The sequence below is a fragment of the Aulostomus chinensis genome, chromosome 2 (genome assembly GCF_037954235.1).
Source record: "Aulostomus chinensis isolate RoL2024-O1b breed Wild chromosome 2, RoL_Achi_v1.0, whole genome shotgun sequence".
Taxonomy (NCBI): Eukaryota; Metazoa; Chordata; class Actinopteri; order Syngnathiformes; family Aulostomidae; genus Aulostomus; species Aulostomus chinensis.
The window spans coordinates 21,036,465-21,062,142 of NC_141321.1; the positions used below are offsets into that span (position 1 = coordinate 21,036,465).

The following is a 25,678-nucleotide window of genomic DNA, read 5'->3' on the forward strand; positions in this document are numbered from 1 at the left end:
AATCCTAGGGTCTCCACTCTTTAGTAATTCTCCAGCATCTATTGTTCTTCTCTGTAGCGTGTCTTATCTCCAGCGTGTAGGTCATGTTGGGAAAAAAAAATAAACACAAGAGAGAATGTATATTTATTGCTTTGGTTTGAATCCGACTTGCATGTATTTGCATTTTGTTATTGGACCAATGTGAATTTTTGAAATGTCACATTCAAAGAAATACATGTATCTTGTAAGATTACCATCATCAAAAGGTCCTCGAACTTGCAACTTTGTGCTCACAGTTGAGCCTTTAAACTGGCACAATTTCAACTGTTTATACCTTGAAATACATTTGACTTTTGACAGAAGACAACATTTTGACCTGATGTTTTGTTTTTTTCTTTTCATTTTCTTAAACCTGCATAGGGGAGTTCTGGTGTGAAAACTCCTTCAAATTATTGTTGCACACTTGATCCAATTGTGATTTTGGCTTGGGCAATTACACAATTATTTAACCAATGACAAATTGTATTTTGAACTGAAGTGCACGAAAGTGACAGAAATTGCTTTTTCTAAGTCATGTCTGTTCTTACTATTGGTGTCATTCAGTAAGATGTTCTTTGAAAACAGTGCTTTTTTATATATATATATATATATATATATATATATATATATATATATATATATATATATATATATATATATATATATATTTCTTGCTGCTCAACTTTGTATGTTTGAGCTGATAAATACACATTTCAAAATAATCAGAAATTTGTGTGCATTTTTCTCTTCCAAATCGCCACATTTAACAAGATCATCACTGGACCATTTGGGATTCAAATCACATACAATACTCATAATTTGGTCACATTGATAAGCAACTACTGTACGTTTCAAATATTGCAAAGACGAAACATAGCCAAATATTCAGAGAAACACTTGTCCAGCGCCACATTAACCCACCGCAGTCTCAACTGACAGAGTGGCGTCCCGCTGCGAGGCTCCTCGCATCCGTCAGCGCGTCAGTCTGCTCAGCAGCCCAGGAACTCAGGGAGTCTGATAGCTGTGCTTCCTCCGCTGCCGCTTTGGTGTTTCTTCTAGACAGCGCACGAACACTTTAACTTGGGACGCTTCCATATGCTGTCCGTCATCTGACATGGCGCAAAAAGTCGTTCTAGAAAACAGATGACAAATAAGACCGTGAAGTGTAGCAGTTCGTGGTCAGTCCGCTAGGTGGCACTAAAAGTCCGCAATGATGAAGGTTTTGGTTTTTTTTTTCCCTTCTGTGAAGAGTGGGATGCTACAGTTTATTGTCTGTTTATTTGATTATTATGTTAATTTAGATAAAGTAATGCACTGGTAGAGGGGAACAGTTTACCTGCACACACTCAAAATATATTTACTCAAGTACTGTCATTGCCGTTATGTACTATTATTTGAGCTCTAAAATTGCACCAAGAAATATGACTTGGTTATATGGTTTATCTTGCTCTACATCTATTTGACAGCTGATTATGGTGCAGATTAAGATTTTTCAATAAGTGATTATTGTCGTTGTTACCTTTGACTCATGAAAGATACCCCCCCCCCCCAACATCTTTCAGAGCCAAATTTCATTAAACCCAATAAAAAAAAGTTCAAAAAGTCTCAAATGCAGCATCCAGTATATCCTGGGTCTTCCTCCTCCTGTCATGTGCTCAATTATCCACAAACACTTTGATTTCAGCTAAAATCTTGGATTATACTGGATGATGAGTTTGAAAGTTTGCACTGACCTTATGAACTGTTAAGCTGTTGATGGTCAGATGAAAGTCATGCAGGGTGAGAAAAACTCCTACTTGTGAATACTTTGCAGGCAAATTACACTTTTGGGGGTGAAGTAACACTTTGAGGTGTTGAGTACTGTGTCAAATAACTGAACGCTGGTTCTTTTTATGTCTAGGACAAGTCTGACTCTGTTTCCTTATATAAGAGCTGTACCTCTCCTGCGTCTCGCCTGCTTTGATGTTGATCTTGCCCACAGTCAGCAGCGGTTTATGCTCCCGGCCACCCCAAGGAATGAAGTTCTGCACCCGGTTCCACATGGTCCTCCACAAAGCCAATCCCTCCCAGCGGAATTTGAGCACCATCAGATCACCCAGATCTCTGTCCAGGGTGATCAGGAAGGTGTAGGTCTTATTACTCACTATCTGCTCCGTGCTGGTGGAGGGACGACAAACAAAAACACACATATGTAAGAGCAGGAATCATCACATTTCTCTGATACTAAGTTTAAAAAAAAAAAAACCTCTACAATGAAAAGAGAGGTCAGGATATTTTGTCCTTTTATGACACACATGACTAAATTATTTACTCCACCATTCCCATTTATAGTTCTCTTTCATGCTGTGGCTCCAGCTGTTGCCATGTGTGTCAGCTTTTATTCCTTTATGGAGTTGAGACCGCAGCTGTATAATGCATGCATCAGAGCCCAAGTGCAGCAGGCATAGATGTGATGTAATGCAAGTCTGATGTGGTGGTCCTCACACAGTGATGGGGACTTCTCCACTCTCCTCCTTTGTTCCAGTCAGGGAGATGGTGAGAGAGGGCTGGGTCTCCATCTGGTTGACAAACTGGATCCGGAGCTGGTAATGATAAACTGATCAGAGGACAACAGGAGGAGAGAAGATGAGTACAGGAAACCCTCAGGAGTGTCTTTGTTTAAAGTTAATTTGATAGCAGATTGAATGCTGGTAATAAAAGTTGTGGTAATTCAGTTTTTTATGGGACTGTGTGGCAAAAAAAATAATTGCAAAAAAGAATGATTTTCCAAAAGAAATTAACTTTTTTGTATCAAGACCTTGTACATCAGTCTTTGTTGAATAAACACATGCTATCACTAACATTACTGACTGAGGTTTTAGCTGTACAACCATTAAATGGCATAGTAGTTGTTACTACATTGTAGCAGTGTAGTCATTACAACGTATACTCAGGGGTCGTTATTATGTTGTTACACTAGTATCAAGTATGTTGTTGCATGTGGAGTTAGTAGCCTGGTTTATTAGATGTTACTCCATTGTTACATGAGCATTCAGTACTGGTTATTAAATTGTCAGACAGGTACTTGTTAGTTGTACTCATTAGTCTAGATTGTTACGCAAGAATACAGTAGTGGACACTACACTGTTACATGAGCACTGAGTAGTGGTTAGTACAATGTTACACAAGTACTCAGTGTGTCTCAGTCTCCAGTGATTGAACAGAACACATCTGGAACATTTATTGAATCTCAATAAGAGGAAAGTTGTACTAGTAGACCCATTAAACAACTGGCTGTTCAGTTCACCACCCACGTTTGTAGGGCATCCTGGGGCCGGTTTTCAAGTAGAGCCTTTTGCTGGTGCCGCTGCGAACCTTCTTGACATTGTAGCCGAGTGTGTTACAGCGGTTCTTGCGACAGTCCAGGCAGACGCCTTTGACAAACGCGCTGTTGTCGCTGCACCTGTAGGCCATGCTCTGCTTATCTTCATTCAGCAGGGAGTCAATGAACAGATGGACGGATCGCTCATGGGCACATTTCACTGTATGTTCAAAACCTGAAAGAGAAAATGAAGGATTTCAAATATAACACATTGACGTGAAACATTGATCTGCATTCCAACAGATAATGGCCTCCCTCCATCCATCCATCCATTTTCTATACCGCTTATCCATAAAGGGTTGCGGGGAGTGGGGGGGGGGGGGGGCTGGAGTCTATCCCAGCTGACATTGGGTGAGAGGCGGGGTTCACCCTGGATGGGTCACCAGTCCATCACAGGGCCATCAGGAGCAATTAGGAGCTCAGTATCTTGCTCAGGATACTTCAACATGGTCACCGGGGGAAGTGAGGATCGAACCAGCAACCCTTCCGTTGCTAGACGGCCACTCTACCTCTGAATCACGCCACCCCCACATAATGTCCTCACAACACAGAGGCTCTCTTGAGGATTGAGAGACTGTGGAAGATCTTAATCAGTGTCCATTCTTTGTGAGTTGAGTTCGTTATTGTCAGACACTGACATCTATCAAACTGTCCCTCTGTCACATCTCCTACAATCATCTCATTATGTCTGATAGTGGCTTGCTCTGGAGGCCTCTCAGTAGACTCCTGTAGCCTGGAGGCAGCTCAGCTTCGAGGGATGGGCCAAGCACAGGGAGGCGCATGTTACTAATTAACTCTGGAGGATGACAGATGCTTTAATGTGGCTCTCACTGTCATATCATGCAAATGTGTTTTGGATTGAGTAGCACCATAAACCTCAGAGCCACTTGTGTTCAACTGAAGGGAAATTAAAATCATCTGCCTGAACTCAGAATGAGAAACTGTCATCGAACTGAATTGGTTTCCAAGATTTGGCTTCCTAACTGGTGTTTTGAGGTGGGAGGACCAATTAAGAAAAGAAATGTTATGATAGAGCAGAGGAAAAAGAAGCAACCCAGCTGCAGGGTTGTAAATGACTCAGTTTGTCTTCACGCAGGAAGTGGGTAGATTAGTAATTGAGAAATCTTTTCTCACCAAGAATCTTTAAAAATCTTACACCAAAATATTTAAAAACTACTGTAGAGACGAGCTTGTGATGGGATTACACCGACCAAGACAACAGTTAGCAGGTTTTCTTTCTTTTCATTTACTTTTCTTTCTTTTTTTCTCCACCTAAGGAAAACAATTGTTTGGTCTCTAATCCAAAAATATGAAGATGTTCTTTCTGTGAGACATGTTGAGGAGTAAAACCATGCAGCATCAAGGATCCAGTGCAGAAGTACATCTAGATGATATTTTGCCATGATTTCTCTAAGGAGTCATATCTGGTGTTCAGCGTACCGAGGAGCCCATACTGGGTTACATGCTCATAAATGTCTTTCAGGTCACATCCTGGCTGGAAGTCTCCTCCGTTGGGGTAAAAATCTAAATGTGCCACAGCTTGTTTGATGCCCACACTGAGGCCCAAGCGTTCCTGGGTGAACGTGTGGATGGCGTCCACAAATTCAGCATCATCAGGAGAAAGTCGGTCAGTTGCAGACACGCCTTCAAACAGGGGCCCCGCGGGGTCAAGACCTGAGCAGATGCAAGAATGGTTTTGTTACAGAAAAGCACGATTATCTTCATTTACAACATTATTTGGAAATTAAAGAAAAAAGTATGAGAGAGGTACAACTACTTGACCAACACTCCTTAAAAACACACCAGTAATTCGTCCAATCTTTTCTGAACCCTCCAGATAACTTCCAGCAAATCCAGAGATGTGAGCGCCGAGACTGTAGCCAATCAGATGAGCCCTTCTGAGCGGGTAATTGTAGTATTCCTGCAGCGGTTAAAAATGTATACACAACCTTTATCAACTTAAATCTATCAATACACAATGTTCCTCTGCTGCTGCACCAGTGTGTCAGTACGAACATGTTGTAGAGCGATTAGTTGTTCTTGTGTGATATCTACACTTTTTATGCCTCAGTCACAGTCAACTTTTGGGGTTGTCTGCTCATCCACACATCCGCTGGTACTCAAGGATGAAATGAAAAGACTTTGGTGGTCAAAGGTCAAAGGTCAAAGGTCACATTCTTTCAAAATGTGACATAATGAGTGATTTGAGTGTTTTGTTTTGTTTTTCAAATGTAGGACAGACAGCCACTGGGATTCAAAGATTTCCTGAAAACATTTGGTCAAAGGTTGAAGTCACTGCGGTCACAGACATCAAGGAGGCAAACAACTGCAATGTGGTACTTTTAGTCAGGTATTCCTATGTTTTAGCATACGATAATGACATTGCAAACGTGAGGATAATATCTAGTTACCTTAAGGGAGTCCAGCAGGTGAGCTATGTCTTTCCCCACGGTGCGAGTGCTCTTTGCTGCAGTGGGATAGTGCTGGTGTGCCAGGGACAGCCAGTCGGTGATCACGATGTTGACGTCTGTTAGATACGTCTTCAGAGCTGTGGCCAGCCTGACCATCCAGCTCTCCATCATTCCATCCAGCTTAGGAAATATTAAAAATGGGCTGTTACTATTGTTAGTATTTTAGTCGTTTAAGAGTTAATGTGTCACTTTTGAACATTCTCAAGTTAATTTTCATGATTTGAATGCCTGTGATGTTATTTCACACCTTAAAGTTAAAGTTACGTTAAACTCAAACATTTTGGTGCTTTGTGAAAAGTTTTTTCAGGGATGTGACATGTTTATTTCCTTTCAAAGCCACTTTAATATTCAATTCTCATTTATTTATCTGGGCATTAAATAATTCTTCTTTGCAACATTTACTTGTGCAACTCTACAAGCAGCAGGTCCATTACTTGGGTTCCATGTGTTGTATTGAATAGCTGAATTCAGGGAAGCGGAAGACAAGTGACCTTACCGACCACCCGTGAGTGATGATGATGAGGGGATTACTGCTGTTGAAGCCACAGGAGGTGAGATTGTGCAGCTGCAGAGGGTCCAGCGTGCAGGTGTCCTCACCTTCTACAAACAGCCTGAAGACTGAACTGCTGACATGCTGCTCTTTCACCTTCAGGACGTCTCTGTCCCCTGTGAAAGCTGCATCTCAGAAATATAACAGCAGAAACAGTCATCCGTTTGTTCTCATTGCTTCCTCTGCATGCTTTCTCTATGTTAACTTTGAGGTGCCCAATAAGTTCTGTTCACTCAAGAACACAAAAAATATCATCATAAATACAATTATCTGAGAGAGAATGATTATACATCCCCACAGCCTCATTCTTACACCCTTTTAGCAGCACTCTGCTCTGTTTCCAGGTCATGTCGACCTCTTTGGCAGAGGCACACAGATGACACAGTCCCATTGACTCTGCCAGACTCTTTTCGTAATCCCTTATATAAACTCCCCCTCCCATAAAATGTTTAAAACCACAGCTCACAAACATCACTGATCCATCTCCAGTGAAATTTATCATTACTTTTTCCCTGTAATTGCTATTGATTCATGTCAGCCATATTTATTATTTTAACATTTTAATGTTAATAATGCCAGAAACCCAGGCGCCTAAATGCTCGCTCACTTTCTTTGATACTGCTGCCATCCTGATATCAAGCCCAACATTTCAACACTGAGACATGAAAGCAATTATGGCAGTTTATCGCCGCCCCTCTGCTCATCAAATCCCTCATTTTCTGTTATTTTCTTTGGTGTTTCTCTTCCCTGTTGTGAGTATGAACACGGAAGGCAATTAAAAATGATGTGACTCATTAGCAACAGAGGAAAAGCGGACTCTAGTTCAAAAACTGAGTGAGTACTGAGCGGATCATGTGAGTTGTACATTGTGATTCGCTTTTAGACAGTAATGTTGCACGAAAGACGCGCAGCAGTGAACGTGTGCTCGGGCTTCTGTCAGTATCTGCTTTTTTGGGTGCAGTTGCTTTTATGCAACAGTCAATCTTACAGTAAGGATGAAGAAATAAATGACAGAAAAATATATAAAAGAGGGGAAAATGGTGGTTCATTGTATATCACTGTGATACGGATTAGATCAGGAGTGATTTGATGCATTGTACTGTGGTAGAAGTACAGATGAAGGTTTTGTGCACTAAATGAATCTCACATCTTCTTTCATTTTATTTTATTCAAACATCACAAATGAAATGGAATTTTTCTAAAATGTAGAGAAAATTATGAACATTAATAAACCTTGTTCCATTGTGTAAATCAATTTTCAGTGTCAGCAACACAGCTTGAAGTATTACTATGATCAACATGAAAACACACTTCAGGTCTAATGAAGCTTTAAATGAGGGTGGGTGGGTGGGGGGTATGGATACACTCAGGGCTTGTCTTCTCTATTGTCACACCCATTTGACTATAATCCGTCCTGATGTTGTCCTGATGCAGGAAAACTAACGTAACAAGCCTGCTTTGTAAATGTGATGAGTAAAATGCGTCAGACAATTAAACAGTCACGTGAAGTACAGTCACCTTGAAAAACTCTTCTTGCAGTAACAAAGTCTACTCTGTTTCTCACTCATGATTTCCTTTGACATCAATGTCCCCTCTGGTTTCTCCTATTACATTTCAGACAACAATTCTACAATTCTACCATTTCATTTGGCAGATGCTTTTGTCCAAAGCGACACACACACACACACACACACACACACACACACACACACACACACACACACAGAACATGCGTGTGTATGGGATATTGTCACGTTCACTGTCACTTGAAATGTGAAGTTTCAAATCTCCACACTACTTTTGATGGAAAGATCAAGTTGATGTTGTCTGACCAACCAGGAGCTTGATGTTTATTACACTTTTCTAATGAATCAAGAACTGACAGTTTGTTGAGTTAACTTGAAATGATACATTTATGTATTGAGGGTCTGTTTGTTTGATTTCACAAGATCAAGTTCAAAATCAGTTCAAATTTTCAATCTAATGCCTTATAATATACTGACAAGCAAATGGTCAGATCTAACTGTTTGATTTGCAACACATGTCCCAGACTCTCTGGGTGCACAGCATTTCACTCACCCGCTCGGTTTCCTTTAATTTTCCTTCCTTGGCTGATGTGATACGTTAACAGCAAACAGAACAGGATTTTAGGCAAGGACATGGTGACACATCGACACTTTAGTAGTCGCCCCAAAGGAACACGTCTCCTGCAGGTGGTGACGACTTCAAACTTGTGAAAACGCTGTCAAATTTGAGGTCAGACGTTCTTTCAAAGGAGCCTCATGACAGTTGTGAGGCCTGGAACTACAGAGGGAAGACACACTGTACTGTACTGTACGACGGGACACCAGGAGTAATGGGCTATGGATTTGGTCGTGATTGGCTGGGCTCGAGACAAGGTGATCAAACACATTGTGAAAGAGCAGTGACAGGGAGGAGTCCGACATACTGATAGTGACTGAGAGGTACTAATACTCCATTCAGATCCCTCATCTCTCACCTACTAGTATTTAACACTGTATTACTGTACACCGCCAAATATCCAAACCTCGGATGTCATCTAATTTGTTCATTGTCAAATTATCCAGAAAAATCCATTTTCCCTGATGAATGAGACTTTGGCGTGCTGCATGAGGAGATTATTGAGCAAATCAAACCAGCATGGCCAAAATCGTGTTTGTGGTATTCCAGAAAGGAGAGGAGGAAAGTTACACTGACATGTAAACCGTCTACCTTTTCACTGGACTGTTTTCACGTTTGTCTTCAAGGTAGAGGCAGCGCACAGAACACAAAGTTAATGATCACAAAATGGTCACCAGACTCTCGCATATTGATACAAGTCTTCTGAGTCTGCTTGTTCATGCAGATTTGTTAATCCAAATATTTAACACAAGTTGTTGAACACATGCAAACATGAATACATCATCGCCTCAGGGTGCAGCTGAAATGGTAAACTCTGTATAAACCAATATTTTTATAATAAAAAACAAAGTTGCAAGGCATCCATCCAACTTTAAAAGCAGGATTTATGTGTGTCTAGTTCTAATGATTTGCTGCTTGAAAATAGTGATAAATAAACTAATGCAACTTTAAATTTTAGGTGCTGCTTTCATTGTGAATTATAAATTGCTTTTTTTCTCCTGTAGGAATCTAATTTGTTATTTGAGACCACAAATAAAAACACATGTAAGTACTTGAGTCAAAAACAATATTGGATTCATACGAGTCCCTTTGAGTTGATGATTGTTCTGTTTTCTGCTTTCTGTGCATTAACAGCTCCCTTTAAAGTATAAAACCAGTGATAAACAAAGCATAAACAAAAATAACTTGCATGCAGTAAAGCGTTGTGTGTTTCATTATTAAATTTATCGAAATAAACATATGCACATGGTGTGGAACTAAAGAGTTAAAGTCATGATTTGCCAGATTGGTGACGTCACCTTTTCAGGTGAACACTTTGAACCTTTGCTTCATGAGTGTGTGTCAGTATGACTTAAGCCACTTCCAGGGACACTAACTAGACCAAAGACCAGTAAACTGGAGACAACAAATAGAATTGGGACCAAATTGGTAATTGCTTAATTTTGTAATGGTGGTTTCATAAAGGCTAGACTGATGAATGTAAGTTCATGTAAATATCCCAGAAGTGTGTCTTCCTGTACTTGGTACATAGAGAGGACTCCATACGCAACCAACAAATTGAGGACATTTTGGTCAGTCACAGCTTCAAAGGGCTGAGGAAAGGTCAGAACTTAGTTCTAGGGTTTTGGTTAGAATAAGTTTATGGGGTTATGGTTTGGTTAAGGGCCAGAGTTCGGTTCTGGGCCAGGCTTTATTTGTGATGGTAAAGGCTAGGGTAAGGGCCTAAGAAATGCATTACGTCAATGAAGTGTGTTGATGGGTGTGTGCATGTGTGCGTGCATGCGTGTGTGTGCGTGTGTGTGTGCGTGCGTGCGTGCGTGCGTGTTTGAGCTGGGGCATGTCCTCCAGAACAAACACAGATAAAAAGAGACATGAATGTGCTGCAAATCCAAACAGTTAATTGATTTCAGGTTTAAAAAATGCAGGATTCTTCTTCAGAGAGAGTAAAGTAGGTGACGGAGGCTCATGTATAATAGCTGCTGTGGCCCACTCTCATGTAAAGATGTTATTATTCCATGAGCTGATGCACTCTGAAGAGCCTTGCAACCACTGAACCGTTAACTCTTCATCTATTCTCCATGAACTTACATAAGCTTTTCCTGTTGTCTTCCTCAACAGTTTCTTCACCACAGTATTGATGGCAGATGTAGATAGAACATCATGGGTTACCCAGCGCGCTCTGGACCACATCTTTGTGTTCTTGAATGAATTTCCTCACTTGGTAAATATCAGTCCGTGCGCTAATAAAATGTGACAAAAAAAAAAACCTCCATCAAAATAAATAATTATTTAGAGTCATATTATAAATAAACCGGAATAAAGAAGTCAATTTACTCCTCAGGATTAAATAAAGTATTTATGTTTCACAGAGAAATCTTCCACAACTACTCAACTGCATTGGAATTCAGTACAAACATTCCACATAAATTGTAAACAAACTCATAATCTGACTTTTTCCTCGAGTGCCCGCTACACGTCAAATGACCATGATCATCAAACTTGGTGTTATTGCTGGCTTTTTGGGGTTTCTGTATAACAATTGTAAACAAATCAATCATTTTAACAAACATTATTACACATGAAGTACTTGTACTGCACGGAATGAAAGAAAAATAGATGATTCAGAGGGATAATACTTAAGAAAAAAAGTGATTTACAACAACAACAACAAAAAAAACAGATTAATTCTACCTGACAGGCTGCCACTCAGGGCACAAACGCTAAAATTCAAATGTACACAGGGGAAATACATACGAGACAGGACATAAATCAGTGATTCAATCCAGTGGAGCGGACACCTTCAACTGCTTATTAAACATGCGTTCAGCGATTATTCCTGGTCAAAATTAAGCCGCATACAGAGTTTGAAATGTAACGGACATGCTAAGTGGTTTTGGTGAAAGCTACATGATTGACTAGAAATGTTTTTAAAACAACGTGTTATTCAAAGATAAGAAAAATATTGTGGTGACCTAAAAGATCAACGTGTGAGGTTGCAATAGCAGCGATCATTCATGGTACATTTTACAGCTTGAATCGGTGTAAATTATATTTTAAACCAAGTATTTTTCAAATCCACAAATCTGTGCTTATGGGATGCACACATAAAACACAATTAATGAAGGACAAATGTGTCACACATTAGTCCAAATATCGTTTTGTACGTTTGAAGCACTATTTGAAGGATGCTGCAAGTGACTGACTCAAAGTGATATCTGATGCTGAAGCTACATACTTGAATTCCTCCCAAATAAATGTGTGTGGTATTGAAGATTTATCAAAGCTCAGAGGACTATTTCATGTAAACATTACAGTCTGTGTATAGTCCCACAGGCTGTATTGACTCTCATTGCATCTCATAAAATGTTTTTGCCTGAAAATGAAATCCATGTTCCTCTGCAATAAGCAGACGCGTACAGTTAAAGTCTCATGTTATGGCTTTGAAATACAAGTGAGTCTGCATGGTAACACAACTTTGAGGGTGGCTTCAGGTGGATATGAGAAAGCAACAAAACAAAAATAAACAGGGTAAAAAAAATAATTGAGTATCATCCTTTAAGGCTGGATTTTCTAAACACAACTATTACAGTTCTAAAAGGATAGTGAGATAAAGCCATCAAGTGCCTTCACACACATGCAGATAACAGCCAAAAATAGCAAGACACATCAATACTATAACACATGGGCTAAAAACAACATGTACAACTACATGTTTCCTAAGAGCTAAATATATTTGATGTTCATGTTTGTGAGACAATAAAAAAATAAAATTGCTGTACAGAAACTTGGCAAATATTTCGAATGAGAAAATATTAACCCAGTTTGTAAGAAAGATACAGTCAAGAATACATAAAGGAATCTCTCCGTACACGGTTATGATATGATGGGAATCAAAGAAAATTGGTGGTGTATAAAGAGAAGACATTGTAAAAGCATTAAAGATTATTGTTTTATATGGGAAGTCCCAAGCAGATTAAACCTGAAACATATAAATACACCGGATTTTCTATAAAACACTTCAAAGGCTTTGTAAAACATTCATGCACTCTGTTTTTATTATGAATGACTATGGAATGGCAGAGTCGGATGTGTGGCTTTAAGTAAATCACCAAATGGGGGTTTTAATACTTCCATGTATAAAACTGCCTCTTTGTGATATTTTTTTACCTCCTGAGGGTGAAGCATGTTGGGACGCTTTAAAGCCCTTATTCTTCATTTTAGCTCATAGTTACCATTTCATACTTTTCCTGGATGTTGTTTTGCACTGGTTTTTCAGGTTCAGAGTGGTGCAACTCAATAAAGAGAAAATAAATTCCGGCTCCAAAAGCTCCGCCCACCATGGGCCCAGCTACTGGGATCCACCACCAGCATCCTCCCGCCCTGTGAGCAAAACATAAAGAATATGGATGAACAATATAATAAAAGTCCTGACTAAATTAAAATTCATTTAGGTTAATGTCCTGAACGCTGTGTTTTAAACTGGAGGGAAACTTGAACGCTCATCTCCCAAGGCAAAATGTTCATTGGTACAAACCATCACACTGACCTGCATCCTGATACAGACTTTCCTGTTATAACCACTGTTGTCATGTGACGTTGCTGAAAAAAACATCAATGATTTGACACTGTGCCACCACGTGATGCGGCATTACAAGGTTTCACATGTTCTCTGAGTTTACATGTTCTCTGAGGTAAGTTTGATAGTATTTTCAGAGCTACGTTATAAAATTTTGAGTTTGTTTTGGAGTTGGAAGTTCAGGCACAGATTGTCTAATGCTACTTTATATTGGCAGAACGCTGGCAAACACAGTTTGAACAGGTGTCGACAGTGTGAGATCAAAGCGATACGTCACCCCAAAAAGTGGATGTTCACTTTCAAGTGCTCACAAATGTGTGTCTTAACCCAAACTGTTTTAAATTTGATTTGTTTCTGGCTGAAATCAAAGTGCTTGTCGATTACACAGCATACGCCGAGATATAGAAGATGTGGATAATACTTGACGATGAGCTTGAGAGTTTTTAAACTGACATTTTTTTGCAGGTTTGTTAATGTTCATAGTTGTTAACCATCAGTCAGCATTAGCTTCAAGCTACAAACACATGTCTGGTTCTTTCTGCATTCTGGAGTCACAAAGAAGTGATGGAGGAAACCAAAAGAAATGTTTTTGTGAGCTGAAGACGCCTATTAGTGAAAGGTACTTTTGGGCAAAGTACTGCTATTGTCTCATCAGTTTGATGTTGACATGTTTCCTTTAAACCACTATATACAAGATTCAAGTCCATCTGGGGACGATTTGGTGATCAGGTTTAACTGAATGAGCGACTCGAGTGCACATACATCCATCTATCTTTCTCTGACACCCCACTTATAATCAAGGGCCAAGTCAGATACACTAAAGCTTTGATCACTGCTGCTTTTATTTTGACATTTCTGTCTCTTCAAATATTATGCTAGACAACTCTTAATTTCATCCTGCGTCTCCAGTCTGTATGAATGTTGATGTTTGCATTGCCCTACCTGGGCAGAGTTTATATCCCAGATTACAGTCTTAAGGAGCTCTGAGCACTGGGCCCAGTGCACATGTCCTCATTGTCACTCTGGCTGACCTCACATAGACTCTTCTACTGATCCACATGAAGATTAGTGTCCTACTGGTCACTAGCATTGTGGCCCTGCAGGTGAAGGAGTTCTCCAATTAAAAGTACTGATGCACAGGCTTGAGCGTAAACAAGTGACTGGGCGGGCCATCTCTCTCTCTCTCTCTCTCTCTCCCTCTCTCTCTCTCTTTCTCTATCTCTCCTGTGGGCATTCAGGAAGTCCGGTGCAGGCGGGAGGGAACTGGATTATAGACTTATCTACGGCCTCGGCTAAGATGATCAGGCCAGCAGACAGACACTCAGTGGGTCACCGTGTAGACATGATGAGGAGTCAAGTACTGCCCTTCACACTCTACACAGCAAAGTGAATAAATCCTCTTTCCATGAGACTAACACGTCTCTGTATGTGCTCCATGACATGTGCTGCTGCTGCTGTGTTTGTATCATAAATGGAGAAGATTATGCTAGATTTAGCTCGTGACAGGAACCCGGTGGAAGAGATGGCCTATATGGATAGAAAGTAATCTTAATATATATATTTATAAAGTCATAAGCCATCTGGTGATAAACGTAAGGACAGAAACTGCATCTGTCCTATAGCTTTCAAATGGCCTTCTACCACTTTATTTTATTTTAAAGATAATCTATGAAAAAAAAAAGCTTGATGCTTTTACTGCAGCAGCATATGTATCCAAGCGGTATTTTGTTTGAAATCAACATATTATCCACTCCTCAAGGAGCTCTGATGTTAAATTTTGACAGCAAAGACACAATGTGGTTGTCACTAATGATGTAGATTTAAACTCAATCCTGTAATGTGGGTTTAACATTTCAGTAAGAACATATTTGGATGGTGGTGAAGGCTATGTAGTCCTTAACACCTGCGTATTTGCATCAGCAGAAAGTTCCCATCAAGCCAGAAACATTTCTGAGGTTGTAATTATGAATACGCCACAGTGTAGGGTTTCAAAAGAATACATGTTTTAAAGGAGATCTTCTGGATAGTCATGTGTCGTCTCAGCAGAAACTTTTGCAGGCTTTACAAATATATAAACCACTCGGCATCATCCTGGAATGTTGCTGAAAAGCAGAACAACAACGACGATCTATTTCAGGTGCTGCAGTTGATGTGTATTCAGTGTCAGGCAGATTTTGGCCAAGGACCCTCGAGTCTTGATGGAGCGAGTCAGAGGCAAAAGGGGGACCAGAGCATTGTGTTCCAACTTTGCGGGGATCGTATTACTTTGCCTCAGAGGGAATTAAAGTTTCAATCAAGATGCAATAGAGATAACCATTGATGTTTGAATCACTATCGATTCAGATGCCAGGAGTTCAATATCAGTATTGTTTTTTTGGTACTTTACTTTCCCTACAATAACAGAAATGTTCTCAATTTCTGAGCATGCTAATGCTCCTGGGGGCTTTCAGGCTATCAGTAAATTCTTGAGCTTTAGATACAGTATATTTTGTGTTTGAGCAGGGGTTTGCTCAGGTTGGCAGTGTTTCTGTGGTCAAATTTGCATGTCGCATTACAAATATTGCAGAACATATTATTTAAGTCAAGTTGTGTATTGGTTCACCTCTCTCAAAAACTTTGCCCTCTCACCCAAATGTGCTCTCAAGAACCGAGATTCAGCTTGATTCAAAATGAATTGGCACTCTTTGAAAGTACCAAGCTCTGTACCTCAATACAGGCCACCTACCAGCGGACCAACATTTCAGGCCTCTACAAGTACTTGAGGAGTTTACCGATTTGTCCTTGATGTGTTTATTAAAACTGCAAACTTTGAGGTATTATTTGCTGTTTAGGCTGCCGTGTGTGAGCCTTGTAGTTTATATGAAGCACATGTTGCTTGACTTTGTTTGCTCACATTACAAAGTCCAACACAAACGTGACTGTGTCCCCTCTGGGTATAACTCCGGGAAATCACGGTGGCATCTTTGCTGAGTGATGTTATTGTTTCTAGTTTTATTTAGCCACCAATGCACTTTGGAGTGTTTGAAGTGGACACAAGTATATTTGCCTGTCTCTCAATGTGATGTGGAACTTCCTGTGACTGAATATGGTGGTCAAGCGTAAAAGAGATTATGATGAATACATCTAGAGAAGTCAGCATTTGTTTAATTTTTTAATGTTCCTAAATAATGAAGAGTGCTATTTATTATCCTTATTATTTTCTGTTCTGACCAAGATCTGCGCCCATAAACAAGAACATGCAAACACCAGACAGACAATCGATGGGATTGCCCGCCACCACCTGAGATTACCTTCATGGGTGCATTCTGGTCACCTCTGGGAGTCACATCAAACAAACCAGCACAATTGAGAGGGGCCTTATCGCCACATTACCAGAGATTCAACTACTTGTCTTACACGGACATTAAAGGTACCCTGTATTTCTTTGTGTCTGCCATTGCTTTCATGCAGTGTTTCTGGGGGGAAAAAACAAACCCCGATGATGTTGAACTCTTTTCTTCCATATAAAACATTTGCGCAGCCCTATGTACATCCAACAAACATGTTTGCCAAGTCTTTTACTGCCACGTTACAACAACTATTGCCACGTTACCACCGCCTCCTCGGTCAGCAGGGTCACATGAAACATGGAGAACACATGCGTGGCCCACAGCATCGTCATGCATGTGCAAGCACAGCATGTGATCAAACAAAGCATTGCTCCATAGTGCCACAGAGGTCAAAATCTCAGTGGAATCCCTCTAAGACGGTTGATGAATCTCTGCTAAATTGAAGTTTTTATTATGCTTCTCCCTTTCAAACAAACAAACAAATTCCATGGGTTTCTATACAGCACATTCTATACCCTTTAACCAATTTTTTTGAAAATCTAGCCAGTAGTTTTTAGTAATCTCACTGATCAATATGCATGTATACTTCCACTCATGGGACTGTACCAAAAATAATATTCATTTTTTGTCATGTCAAACGGATTTGTGTCAAAGAACAATGGGTTCCTCCTTGGCCGATGTCTCACCTCTGCACCAAGTTATTGAAAACCATGCCAGCAGATCTGACATGATCCTGCAAACAGATGTGGGCGTAAACCTCTTTGGTGGTGGCAGATTTGTAGTCTGCTTCCTAATTTGATCAAAGTATAAAAAAATCTTTCAAGGTAAAACATTGAAATATAACAACATGCTTGCAGGAACTGTTGTGATGAACGGTAGGCAACAACGGGAACACACCACTGCCATTTCTGTAACACTGAATGTTTCATATCTGTGCATTAAGAATCTTTTTTCTTAGGCCCTGGAGCACTTTTTGAAAATGCAGAAAATACATGGGTAGTGTTTAAAATATTAATTCAGATTGTCACAGAGCAGAGATGCTATTCATGTCTCAGCCGTGAGTGAGTGTTGAAGCAGCAGCACATAATGGAGATGTAACTCCATCCAGCAGCCAACTCATAACATCCCTCCTCTTCTGTGTTTCTCAGTTAAACTCTGCTGCACAAATTTCTGTTTTATAGCAACCAATCTTTAGTTCTAATCTAGTACCTGAACACTTCCATGCCCCACCCAGCCACCGCTGTGAAGAACCGTGGGCCGAGATCTCTTGCCGGGTTGATGGGGTAGCCGCAATTCAGGCCCATGGACACTCCGATGGCCAGGATGATCAGCCCTATGCAAAGAGGCTCCATACCTTTAGGAGCTCCGATATTCCTCCTGTCAGTAATGGCCAGGATGCACAATATCAGTGCACCGGTGGCAATCACCTGCAAACCAAAGCAGCCATTAAACGTGACCCTCACTTTACCAGCTTTGGCTCATGCGAGTGCATGTTGTTGTTTTTGAGAGGATGTTTTTGTGTTGCCTCATCTGCTGTGGTGACCTCTGCCCGTTGTGATTTTGTCTAAGCTTATTATGGGGGCTTCCCCTTTCCCCTGGTTTCAGGATGAATGAGGCAGCTTTCAAAACAGTCATATACGGCTTTATAGTAACAAAGTAACAAACATGAGGAGGAGGGGGATTCAGATTTTAAATGGTATCATGATATTTCATTGTATTAATGCTATAAATGAAGGTATGAAAATACTACCAGAAAAGTTTTTGGCCAGAAGTCACATCAGTCTTGAAATATTCATCCAAACAGTTACACTTCATCCTGACATTATTAAACACCAAACGCTACCAACTGGCTTTGAAAGGTTAGAATAAGAATTTGATTAACACAAATTCATGAACCTTTCTACCAAACCATGCTGCCGTTCTGACTGCTTGGCTATAATCAACAGAGAAAACCAATTAAAACACAGAAGAACACACGTTATGTAAGACAAATCCACACACCACATAATCACACGTGCGTTCACAAATACACAAACTAATATGTGTTTTTGGTTTCAATGCAAACCAGGACAGATGGTAGTTATTCTCAGCATTGTAGCTGAATTGTTCATTCATCAGCAAACAACTTACATTTACTTTTACATGACTGCACAAAACGCTCCCGCGCATCTTTTTGCGCTCTAGTGATTCTTCTCGGAAAATGTTTCTCATCATCATCATCATCATCATCATCATCATCATCATCAATAATTCCGTAGAAAAAAAGAGAGAAAAGCCCCTCAAAGCAATAAGCATAATATAAAGGACATTTTATTCCATAGCAAAATAATGTTTTGCTCTGACATGAAACCTTAGATGGACAATTTTAAGGGAAATTGCAAATTATACATTCGTCTTACCTGATCAACAAAACCATTTAGGACTGAGAGATGTTTTGCAGGATAAGATGCAAATATGTTGGCTGTGGCATTCACACCAGTGACAGTCAGTTCTCCGCTGGTGTATTCCATCAAAGCATCTGAAGACAAACACAGAGCGGAGATAGACATGCTGTAAACACCACCAGCTGTTTGATTAAGGATTTATTAATTAGCTAATATGTATGTTCTTATCAATGACAAAAGGTCAGACATGTGGAGACAGAACGCTCCTCTCATGAAACTGGATTACTTGATTGGAAAACTTAAGTCATTGCTTCAGATTTGATTCAATTCTGTGTGAATGTGCTTTCTCTGAGAGTGATGACACCCACCATAATACAACCCATAGACAGCACAGGATCCAGCAAACGCTCCAAGGAACTGAGCCACCACATACACAGGAAACTTCTTCACGGGTAGCTTCCCCAGGATCACCATGGCGAGAGAGACGGCCGGGTTCACATGGGCTCCTGGAGCGTGCATTAAAAAGATGAGTAAATTATATAACCTTTGCAAACAGAGCATTCAGTATTTTCAAAAGCAGAGTACATCCTGGTTCAGTAGTCTGTCTGTAAAATTTATGAACATTTTACATGCTGAATAACAGCAAACACACACACACACACACTGTTTGGCACCTTAGAGCCAGAGCAGAAGTTAGATGACCTTCTCTCCTCTGTGCAGGGAGCGGAGACCCACTGAGATGCGGTGGTAACCACTGATTAGCTGAGAGAATGCTAGTGGATGGACAGTTAAGCATGTCTCTGTCTGCTCAGCAGCAAGTGTTGAGTGTCTTCACTGAGGTTTGCTAATCCATCCCAGCCATTACTAGTTGTTACTATGGTCACATCTCTGGTGGTCTCATCTCCCTTAAGCACACACACACGTAAGGAGAAGGGGCTCTATCTTCTTGTCAGACTCTGAGGAGGCTGATAAACAAGCGTATTTCCACAATAGTTGATGTTTTCCTTTAAATAGCAACTCTTCAGGAGTTTCACTTATCGGGTCAGAAACAAAGAAAATTAATTCAGGCATCAATTCATGTTCAAATTTTCTTTGTAGTTGTTTAAGCACCAGTGTAGTGCTGTCCTCAGGAGTAATATGACTTGACACATCAATATATCCTCATGCAAAACCACAGCATCAGCAGGAGATATAAAGCTGGAAGATGTTAAGTAATTTGTGTGATCCTCATGAGTGTCTGATGTGTTTTGTATGTTTTTGCTTATCCATTCCATCCATTTTCTCCTGCTTAGGGGGGCTGGAGCCTATCCCAGTAGCTTTTGGGCGAGAGGCTGGGTTCACTCTGGACAGGTCACCAGTCCATCACAGGGCCAACACTTATAGACAGACAACCATTCATTCTCTTGATGTCTTTGGACTGTGGGAGGAAGCTGGAGTACCAGAGAGAACCCACACAGGAACAGGGTGAACGTACATACTCCACATAGAAAGATCCCATGCTGGAGCCGGGGCTCGAACCCCGAACCTTCTTGCTGTGAGGAGACAGTGCTGACCACTGCACCACCATGCCGCCCTGTTTTTGCTTATATTTAACAGTATTTTTAATTGTATAGTGACTGACAATAAATTGGTATCATAAAAAAATAAATGGAATCGATTGAAAAGTCTCAACAGTTCTTTTTTGTAAAAACACAGATGGAGGACAATCAAAGTTGTCAAACGAATGTGGCCAATCAGAAAGATTCTCCTGTCCTCCTTCAGACAGGAAGGTTGCTTCAGTAGATTAAAACAAGCTGTTGGTGCTAAGCTGTCCGATCCTTTAGCACTTGTGGTCAAACCTCCTCACTCAAAAACTTTTGGAATACTTCTGAGCGAAGGGCACTGAGTTTGTGTGCCTCCAGAGTCAACCTGTTTTCCTACATCCTACATTGTCCTACACAAGCGTGTTTGAACACATTCCAGCCAAATGTTACTGGGCTCTGCTGGGAGTGTGGGGTCATTTATTTAACACTCTGGGATCTTGGCTTTGACCTCGCTGTGGTGACACCACTGGGGGTATCAGCCGCGCGCCCATTGTTCATCTCCCCATCCTGTTCACAAACACTGAACACGACAACCAGCCTGTCTGAATTGCATCTGACATAATCTGCCTGAATCTGCTTAAGGCACACGTAGACTGCAGGTCATTAGAGTGACCATGATGTGTCACACTTACCGTACACTGTCATCTAAAATTTCTGACTACAAAGAGAAAACAATTTTCTTCTCCTATGGGGCCTCCCTGGCGGGGACTCCGAGAAAGCCAGGCTTGTCACACCTGACCCCCCCACCCCCCCACCCCCCCTCCTCTCTGGAGACCCATGCCCCAGTAAAGCTCATTAGTCCAATACCTATGATCATCTTCAGAGATGTCGTTGGACAGAAGCTTCCCACTGCGCTGTGGACCCCGGGGCCGAATGGCCCAGTCATGCAGCAAAAGCTCTCCATATATTAACCTCCCTGTCCTCGGGCGTTCCTACTACTCCTCTGAAGCTTTACAACTCCTCTCATTAAACATGTAACACTTACACAACCACAACAATCCATCCAAACAAGATAAGCTTCTTTCGCTTGGTGCCAACTTTAGAATTTTCAATATTTGTGAATGCTCATTAAGGGCCTCCTGCTTAATTTGACACGCATGAACATTTAAAGTTCAATTAAATTCAATTAAATGCCACAATACTGCCATGATCTGTTTTTAGTGATACATTTTCGAAGAAATAGAAATTCCGAGACAAGCCCCACTTAGGCCACCACACGTCAAACTTCTTGATTGCTGGTTAAAGGACATTTTGGCTCAGACAAGCCTATGAGAAGCAGCCTGCACTGAGAAATTAACACCACCCACCCCCCACCCCCCCCCCCACCCCCAAAAAAAATTTTGGACATCAAGACATAATATATCCACAACTTTTGTCAAATGATCTTAAAATGCAGATTTCAGAAAAAAAAAACGCATGATGTTCTAGAATCAGGAATGGGATACATGGTACATTCAGATGGGTGCACCACTGTAACAGGAGCTTGATGAGCGTTCATGCTGCAACAGAAATGGTTTGCATCTTTTGTCTTGATTAAAATCTTAACTTTTCCGATGACGTGTCCCGAGATGGCAATCAAACGGCCTACCTAAGGGGAAATGCCACTAAACTGTGAACCAAGCACTAATTTCTATTTGAATACTTAATTAGCATCAATGTTTTATTCCTGCAACAGAAATAAAGGCTAGGCATCGAGCAACATCCATATCTCTAGACCTCACAGAGGCTAAACTATGACCTGGGTTACATCGAACGGGTCCTCATGTACTCTGTGTCAGTGATGTCAATGATCCCAGATTAGAATTATTGTTGCTAATTTGATAAATGGACGGCATTTATACCTCGGTGCTAGTCAAAGACAACATTGCCCCACTCACACACTGATGGGGGAAGCTGCCTCTGGTACCAACCCACTCATCAGGAGCCATTAGAGCCTCTGTATCTTGCTCAAGGATACATCAGCACTGCCATCAGGAGAAGAGAGGATCGAACCTGCGACCCACCCGGCCACTGCGAGCCATGCTGACCCTGACTGACTCTGAAGATAACGGTGACATAGAGTAACCTGGATGAGAAAGGCTGCCAAATGGCCAAAGATTGCGTCTCCTCCGCAGACAAACACCAGCGACCTTTGTTTTCTGCCCATTTAGGCTGAATTATCAATTCTATAAATGCTTGGATTTCTTTTAGAGAGAAACCTTACACAATGAGAACATTTCAAAAATAAATGTATCTCCACATGCATTCAGGATCACTCTGTGGGCTTTATCTGCTCCACATGATGCGTTTTACCTGACACTCCCCCCGCCATGTAAACAGCCATCATGACTCCCAGAGTGAAACCAATGTGGATGGTCAACGGCTCCCCGAGAGCCCCTTTACTCAGCACCGTCTGGGCCACTGAACCGCATCCAAAGAGCTGTGAAACAGACAAGAACAAAAACACAAAGGATGGAGGTAGAACAACTCATTGTTTTTAATTATTCCAATTATACCCACCATTAACACCAGCCCCCTTGTCCACCAACAGCTTCCAACTGCCACAGACAATTTGTCCAACTCAGAGCTCAGAAAAATAGAGAAAGAATCCCCCACTTATTGGTTGCTTTAGACAAAACAAAGTGTTGAGAGGAGGGCAGTCATCCAAAAATAAGAAGGCTGCACAGATGGGACATTCGGGGGGGGTGCAGGTGAAGATTGAAATACAACTCAAGAAACGAAACTTCTGAATGCAAACTGAAGTCTTTGATATATTTCATACTGTTTATTTTATTCTAATAAGATACAGATATGAAGGAGTTGTGAGGAATTTTTAAAAATCACATCTTGTAATGATTTCTGCAGCTCTCTGTCATGAACAATTTAGAAATCATCAAAAGAGAAAGTCTGGTCAAGTGAGAATATATCTGTTAATAGAGACATGTGAGAGACAGCAGTCCGAGTCCCAGGAGACCCAGTCTGACATCTAATTAGCATACTGGTTCAAAGCTTTACCCCGGCTCTTTAAGTTGGATGACAGGTGCAGAGGGAGGTACTCACTATCAGGACAAATATCCCCAGAAACTCCGCCAGGAACTCCTTAAAGATGTCCCGCCTCAGGCCAAATTTCTCCTTCAGTTTTCTTGTGCTCTCACTTTCCATTTTTCGGCGTCCCTTGATGTCTTCCTCCGACGGAACAAACACTAACAACTATGAGGGAAGCGCGGTGCGAATGTCGGTGCAGGTTGCCGCCTCCCACTCGGTGCGCTCTGACCGTGCAGCTCTGCTTGCATTTCTCTTAGTGACCACAAGGGGGCTACTAATATTATTACAGTGATGGGCTCCGGAGTATTTAAGTATTTGAAAAGATGCTGAGACACAAATAAAAAGAACTCAAATTACAACTTTAAAATGCAGTCATCTCTCTAAAATTAATTTCAATCACTAAAAAAGAGGTTTTAAGAGATGGTGCCACAAGCACACAATTATTTTGGAAGCTGATCCTGATCCAAAATTGAACATTTGTGGAACTTTGCAGGGGATTTGAATGTGATAATTAAAACTGTATTGCAAAAACAATATCAGACACACATTGTAGTATTTGCCAAGAGTATATTTGTAAACCGTAACACACGTGTGGAAGGGATGTCAAGATGATTGCTAGTTGTGACAAAAAAAATCACAGCAAAAAGCCACACTGTAATACATTTAAAAAAAAAATCAGTTTAAAAGCCCATTTTTATCACTTTTGAATCCCAATCTGGAATCTTGCTCGCCAGCATAACTTAAACTTCGGTGTTATATGAATAAAATATGCTACTCATCTCAGCGCTGCAACAAGATGTCGATGAATGAGATGCGGTAACACAGAGACCCATGAAAAGTAGTGGAGTGGTAGCTTCATGGTCATGGACATCATTATATTATTATAAACTTAAAAAAACTACAATTCTTATCAAGAAACTGTTTATTTCTGTAATATAGCACAACTGTCTATCCTAAACCAGTATCCTCATGTGAATAATAATTTGCATCTATACCACGTGTTTCCATTTGGTAGCAATCTAATGACTCATATAATATAGACTCATTACACAGGGACCAAAACACATGATTCAGAAGTCATGTAGGCAGACAGGCTGATTGGGTTTGTTTACCGTGCAGCCATTCCAACAATTATTTTAATCATTGTGTACAATTATTGTATTTTCTTATTGATAATAAGTATGAATGTCTTTAAAAGTAATTTGATTAACGATGTGAACAAAGACAACTGCATTTGTCCATCATTAAAGCCCCAGAAGTTACATCATGCTTAACTGGTCCCACAAGTTGTAAAAACAAGAACAACTTTTCCAAACTGGTTGACACTTACAGGGTCGCACCTGTATCTGAAAGGTCATCATTTTGCTCTTTTTTTTTTTTTCCAATCGATGTTGCAGTGGGCGCTGGTATGTACTGGAATGTATCATATTAAAATCTGTTTTTAATAAGTTGCCCCTCTCACGCATAAAAGTGGAGGAGGACTAAACACCCCTCAGTGCAATGCAGCTCAGTTCAACAACCTCAACAATAAACACGTAGTTAAAATAAAACCCTTCTGATGCCGTCAGTCAAAACTGAACGCAATTATCATTGTGAAAGCAGAATCTTTGACTGGTGATTTATTTATAATGAAGGAGGCCTTCCCCAGCGCCAGCTATCACACATTTTGTCTCCATGCATCACATTTTCCATCTGGAAAAAAAAAAAAAAAAAAAAGTTTAGGTTACAAAATGAAACCTTACTGTAAAAAAAAAAAGAAAAAAAAAAGAAAAGCAACGTCTGGAATAGATATGAAGTAAAACAACAAGTCTGTGTTTATCCTGCTGTTTACTTTACTTGTCAATTAAAATAACTGTGCATCATAAATCATTACCTCAAATTGGTTGTTGCCTGTAAAGTCCTACCTTGAAGGACATCAAGATTTGCAGGAAGCAAAATAAAACCAGACTTGTTTTTAACTTGCTAAATGTCCCACCTTTTTCGACGTACATTCAGCAAAGACGGTACCCTCTCATGTTGGTCAGACTGAGGTGATAGAGACATTATCTGAGTCATAAGCCAGAGCTTCTCTGCCAGTACAAACTAAGCAGTTATCATCACCCTGGCAACCTCTATCCGCAGTTTTGCTGATTCAGATAGATCAGCTGATGAGACCTCCGCTCTGATGCCTGGTGTTTACAAAACACATGAGCTCCACTTCTGTTAGTCCAACTCATATGAATGTTGAGACACATTGTTTC

General features: G+C 40.6%; 2 protein-coding genes across 3 annotated transcripts; both read right to left on the minus strand.

The window, feature by feature from the left end:
- Positions 1-667: 667 nt before the first annotated feature.
- lipca (lipase, hepatic a) lies at positions 668-8,765 on the minus strand. The gene is made up of 9 exons (XM_086183932.1): positions 8,480-8,765; positions 6,347-6,525; positions 5,791-5,970; positions 5,183-5,300; positions 4,820-5,053; positions 3,312-3,554; positions 2,503-2,614; positions 1,957-2,175; positions 668-1,150 (listed from the first exon to the last, which is right to left on the minus strand). The coding sequence occupies exons 1-9, from the start codon at positions 8,559-8,561 to the stop codon at positions 1,024-1,026; spliced, it is 1,494 nt and encodes a 497-aa protein (XP_086040058.1). The 5' UTR covers positions 8,562-8,765; the 3' UTR covers positions 668-1,023.
- Positions 8,766-10,510: 1,745 nt separating this feature from the next.
- On the minus strand, positions 10,511-23,660 carry aqp9b (aquaporin 9b). Of its 2 annotated transcripts, XM_086183946.1 has the most exons (6): positions 23,454-23,660; positions 22,707-22,833; positions 19,200-19,337; positions 18,847-18,965; positions 17,657-17,874; positions 10,521-12,922 (listed from the first exon to the last, which is right to left on the minus strand). In XM_086183946.1, the coding sequence occupies exons 1-6, from the start codon at positions 23,553-23,555 to the stop codon at positions 12,760-12,762; spliced, it is 867 nt and encodes a 288-aa protein (XP_086040072.1). In that variant the 5' UTR covers positions 23,556-23,660; the 3' UTR covers positions 10,521-12,759. The 2 variants fall into 2 exon arrangements, with proteins under 2 accessions (XP_086040080.1, XP_086040072.1); XM_086183954.1 differs by lacking the exons at positions 22,707-22,833; positions 23,454-23,660 and adding an exon at positions 21,222-21,346 and having other exon boundaries at positions 10,511-12,922.
- Positions 23,661-25,678: the final 2,018 nt, after the last annotated feature.